Raw genomic sequence first — 5,584 nt, forward strand, 5'->3', positions numbered from 1 at the left:
GAGTTTCAGTCAGGTTTCAGAGCTCATCACAGCACAGAAACAGCTTTAGTGAAGGTTACAAATGATCTTCTTATGGCCTCTGACAGTGGACTCATCTCTGTGCTTCTCCTGCTAGACCTCAGTGCTGCGTTCGATACTGTTGACCATAATATCCTATTAGAGCAATTAGAACATGCTGTAGGTATTACAGGTACTGCGCTGCAGTGGTTTGTATCATATCTATCTAATAGACTCCAATTTGTTCATGTAAATGGAGAGTCCTCTTCACACACTAAGGTCAATTATGCAGTTCCACAGGGTTCGGTGCTAGGACAAATGCTGTTTACATTATACATGCTTCCCCTAGGCAGCATCATTAGAAGACATAGCATACATTTTCACTGCTATGCAGATGACACTCAGCTCTATCTGTCCATGAAGCCAGGTAACACACACCAATTAGTTAAACTACAGGAATGTCTTAAAGACATAAAGACCTGGATGGCCGCTAACTTTCTGCTTCTTAATTCAGATAAAACTGAGGTTATTGTACTCGACCCTGAAAATCTTAGAAATATGGTATCTAACCAGATTCTTACTCTGGATGGCATTACCTTGGCCTCCAGTAACGCTGTGAGGAACCTTGGAGTCATTTTTGACCAGGACATGTCCTTCAACGCACATATTAAACAAATATGTAAGACTGCTTTCTTCCACTTGCGCAACATCTCTAAAATTAGAAATATCCTGTCTCGGAGTGATGCTAAAAAACTAGTTCATGCATTTATTACTTCCAGGCTGGACTACTGTAATTCACTATTATCAGGAAGTCCTAAAAACTCACTGAAAAGCCTTCAGTTAATCCAAAATGCTGCAGCAAGAGTGGACTGACTGGACAGGAGCAGACTGGAGAGCAGGTGAATTAACTGACTGGAGTGGAAGCTGAACAGCAGGCAAGTGAACTGACTGGAGTGGAAGCTGGGGCGGAGTTACTTTTGATACAAGTAACTAGTAATGTAACTAAGTTACTAATTTAAAGTAACTTACCCAACACTGCTCTTTACTAACACATTGTAGATAAGTTTATTGCTGGCACAACACAGCTAACAGTCTCACACACTCTTTAGATTTGTGAAGTTTTGTGTGTAATGATTTAGTCTCTCACACCTTACCCTTTTCTCACAACAGTGTGATTCCCAAAGTCTGGCTCAATAAACAAACAAGGACTCAAAAGTCAGAACAGAAAGATACAGTTGGAAGATTAATGATCGCGTTTTTATGGGGTGTAGTAAACTACCCCCTCTTCTTCTTCTCTGTGTTGTTGTTCTTGTGTGTGTATGTTTGCCTTATTAGTCAAAGTATACATTAGCCATACTAACAAAAAACATTTTGAATTTCATTTAGAACTGAGATTCTAAGTTGAAAGCAGAAATCTTATGGCCAGCCAGAAGCATGTTTCCCCACTTTCACAATGCTAAGGTGTCAAATCCACAACCACCAACAGATGGTTTGTCACACGTGGGCGAGTAAGGCAAGCCACCCTTTACTTACACAGCCTCACACACTATAGAGATTGACAGACCACTTGACTTTTGCGCATTGCATTGTGGGTACGAGTGGCAACAGAATCAAAACACTGCATCAAGTGCTAGCATTTCTAGCACCGGTAATCATTAATTCTGCTGTTTTAATCCCTACTTACATTTTATTTGGCCCAAAAACAGTTATGTACAAAACGACGGAGAAGTCGTTAGTTCCTCTCAGTATAGGAGATGTGCTGAAGTGTCTGAGCCACCCCCAGCGACAAAACAAATTTCACGGCCGGTGGAACGGCCACGGCATAAGTGGAATGAACAAGGGCGACCCATCTGTAGTAAGTGTGGAGCCAGTGGACACATGGCAAGAGAGTGTCGGGGAATTCCATCCAAGATGGCTTGAAACGATTAATAAATGCCCTCATGATGGGGTGGCACCTCCCCCCAGTTATGTAAAAGAAAGAAGAAAAAAAGAATCTTACAATGGTAGATTGTTTACCTTCTCTAATGCTCCTGGTGTTACCAGATTTTAATTTTCATGTGCCAGTGAGACAGTTTGTGTGGGGTTTGTATGGATGATGATCTTGCCGTCAGTACCACCATTAACTCTTGTATGCCATATGTAACCAACTTTAGAGACGTAAAAGTGAATTACAGCACAATAACTACTTGGGCTTGTAATAAGACCCTGGCCAGAATCAGAAGACACAAAATTCGCGAGGAGCCAAAGTAATGAGCAGCAATAGACCCTGTGCATGAGAAAATGATAATTTCCTGTTTTAAGACCGGATGTAGGGTTGTACATTTACGGTAGCTTTATTTTGCAGTCAATTGCTACTGCAAAGGTGGGCTCAAAAATCATGTCCAAAATACGAAAACGGAAAGATTACGTTTAGTTACAAAGAGCAGAGGGTGGGAACACTCACCAATTGCTGTGTCATAAAAAAATCAAATGATCAATTTTGATGTTTGAAGAGCGTAGATCGATTGTTTGTTTACATCACTCAGCACAAGCAGAACTGCATTACTGCATGCAGAAGACACATCGTCCACACTCAGAAGCACATCTCTGTATAGTGACAGTTCTTATGATTTAAACAGGCAAATGTCCAGCATTCAAACTACAGGTGAACAATAGTCAAAGTCAGATGTTTCCCCGTTATGTCGATATCAGTACACATCTACACAGCATGTCAACAAACCGTGGAAAAAAGCCACAGGATATAAAAAAATACATGAATGATTGCTGGTAAGGGTCTCTATATATTAGTATTTACGAAGGGTATGTTGTGACTTATCTTCACAATTACAGTGGTCCCTCGCTATAACGCGGTTCACCTTTTGCAGCCTCGCTGTTTCACGGATTCCTGTCTGGGAAAAGTGTATAAAGTGTGCAGTGATGGGTTTTACGTTTTACAGCCTTAAAACTAGGGCTGAACGATTATGGAAAATAATCTAATTGCGATTTTTTGCCCCAATATTGCGATTGCGATGCGATATGCGATTATTTTTTAAGGTCTTTGTCTTCTGTATTATTAAACAAAGACAAGCAATACATCATATAGTATGGCCAATACTATATTACATTAATTTTAAACTGTTCTTTCTTGGAAGACAGACCTCTGTTATGATGACATGAGGTGATGCATGAATTGATGACTGACATTTTTATTTAACTTCTTCAATCACAACAGTATATTTGAACATACACAATAGTTTATTTTTAGCTTACAAACATCTGAGCATAAAGTGCTGACAAGGAACCCTGGTGTAAACATTAAAATGAAAGTCAGTACAATGTGCAGATTGCAGAAATATACATAAAAAAATCAGTGGCTTTACCACACTCAGTTTTTCGACATCTGTGAACTACTAGACAGTCATTAAATTAAAAAATAATATTAAATAAATAAAACTAATAAATAAAAAATACACACATCTTACTGATCTCTGCAGTCAGTAACATTACACATAAAGTGCAAACATAATAGCAATTGTATAAACACACACACAAACACGCCTTTAAATTAAAATTGGCTGAACATCTTGATTATCTGCAGTAAGTAACAGCAACACAGCACAAACTAAAGTGCACAATGAGTATGGCTCAGCTAGCCATAATCATCCTAGCTCACAGGTTTTTTGCTAGGAAGACCAGCATATCTACTTTTGCTGGCTTTAAGGATGAGCGAGTGCAGGTCACTATATTCCCTCCAGTGCTGAACAGACGCTCTGAGGGGGCACTTGTGGCTGGCACACACAGATATTTGCGGGCCATCTTGCACAGTCGTGGAAAGTGAATGTTGTGCACCTTCCACCAGGCTAAGGGATCATCCTCTCCGTCAATGACAGGGGTCAACAGGTAACTATTCAACTCTGCCTCCACGACATCTTCAAGTGGCAGAGGCAAAGCTGAAGAGGCCGCACTGGTTTTAAAAAGACTACCAAGAGTCTTCTTTGCCTTTCCCCCAGAGGCCTGTGCACTTGGAGAATTTTGAGCAGTTTCAGTGCGAGACCTCTTCTCCTGCCAGATGGGAAGAGAGACATTAGTTTTGCAGTTAGCTTATATATAAATATTATGTGTTTGTGGAAATATAATTTTCAAGGATTTACCTGATTATGTGTACGTCTAGCCGATTCCACCATTTCTGTCTTCAGTCGGGCCTTAATGGCAGGAAGGTTGTCTGCGCTGATGTATTGCGTTTTGAACCTAGGGTCCATGAACGACGCAACATCCAAAAGCTCCTGGGTGTTGAGGTCACTATACTTGTCGTTGAGGTATGCCAGGACCTTGGTTTTAATTGATCTAGTCAGATCAGTGTCCTCAGCATCTTCAGCCAAGACTGATGTTGCCAGAAGATGGAGAACTGGCTTGAGGTAGGAGATGCTCACATACTCTTCTCCAGAAAGAGCATCAGTAAATTCGGAGAGAGGATGCAGTGCCTTATGAATGGACTCCAACACTTCAGCATCCTGCCAGGTTGGGATGAGGGAGCGTGCATGTCGGTCACCTGTCAATACCTGCGATATGGCTTTCATCTGTTCCAGCACTCTGGCAATCATTTTCTCTTTGAACCCCATCTTGTAGGGCACTCAGTAATGAGAGAGTGCTCAGGAAGCTTAAGCTCCTTCTGTGCCTCAGTGAGTGCTGCCTTTTTCTTCCAACTGTGCGAGAAGTGTCCCACCAACTTCTTGCACAGCCCAATTGCTCTTGATACTCTACCATCTTTGATTGCATTTTCTGGAGGGAAAAAAAAATAAAGTAAAAAGTAAAATTAGTGTTAGACATACAATTGCAGTTATGATGCAAGGTTTTACCATTTCTCTCTCTCTCTCAAATTCAAAGTTGCTTTATTAGCATGACTATGGGAACAGTGTTGCCAAAGCTATTGTTACATACATCATGACATACAAGAACATAAGACCATAAGACAAAAACAAAAAAGAAAATACATAAGAAGAGGTGGGTAAATCAGTGTGGGGTTGACATAACATATCTAGAATTAACAGCAGTAAAGAACAAGATAAATAATAGTGTGGTGTGTTTGTGGGAGAGAGTGATACACAGGCTCGCGCATACATGCATGCACACGCACGCACACACACTCACTCTCTCTCTCTCTCTCTCTCTCTCACTCTCTCTCTCTGAGTGAATGGCGGAGTGCATGGAGCTGGGGACGGGAGTGTCGGAGTGAGTGGATTTCTGTTTTCGAGTTCCTCTTTTCTATTTTCACTGTCAGGTGTGTTTCTTCTCTCGACACACGGTTGTTGGTGTGTTTTGTTTGTTGCCGGCTGGTTTGGTAGCTTTTGCTACCGGCTTGGCTTGGCACAATGCCCGCTGTTGAGGGTGGAGCAGAGTTTGAGAAGCTGACACGCCGTCATGCTGTCAAACTTATACCGACTGTGAATTGCTCGGTGGAGGAAGCTGTTTTGGCTGTAGGAGAGGTGGTGGGCTGTGACAGCATGAAATCTGCCTCCCGTTACTATTAGTTAGAAAGCGGGGCTGAGAGGCCTCGTCGCAGCTGAGGGCTGTGTGCTCAGAGTTTGGCAACTACGCCCTCCTTCGGACG

General features: G+C 41.7%; 1 protein-coding gene across 1 annotated transcript; it reads right to left on the reverse strand.

Moving 5' to 3' along the window:
• Window positions 1-3,166: 3,166 nt before the first annotated feature.
• Window positions 3,167-5,162, reverse strand: LOC109198001 (zinc finger BED domain-containing protein 1-like). Its single transcript, XM_019353694.2, has 2 exons — window positions 4,128-5,162; window positions 3,167-4,038 (listed from the first exon to the last, which is right to left on the reverse strand). Exons 1-2 carry the CDS (start codon window positions 4,593-4,595, stop codon window positions 3,646-3,648), a joined length of 861 nt encoding a protein of 286 aa, XP_019209239.1. The 5' UTR covers window positions 4,596-5,162; the 3' UTR covers window positions 3,167-3,645.
• Between the last annotated feature and the right edge of the window lie 422 nt (window positions 5,163-5,584).

This window comes from Oreochromis niloticus, unplaced genomic scaffold, assembly GCF_001858045.2.
Source record: "Oreochromis niloticus isolate F11D_XX unplaced genomic scaffold, O_niloticus_UMD_NMBU tig00006724_pilon, whole genome shotgun sequence".
In the NCBI taxonomy this organism is placed as follows: domain Eukaryota; kingdom Metazoa; phylum Chordata; class Actinopteri; order Cichliformes; family Cichlidae; genus Oreochromis; species Oreochromis niloticus.

Excerpts from the sequence above, each read along its gene's own strand:
- LOC109198001 (XM_019353694.2), bottom strand. The coding sequence starts at position 4,595 with ATGGGGTTCAAAGAGAAAATGATTGCCAGAGTGCTGGAACAGATGAAA. Across the intron at positions 4,039-4,127 it reads CTAGACGTACACATAATCAG|GAGAAGAGGTCTCGCACTGA; the intron begins GTAAATCCTTGA and ends CCCATCTGGCAG.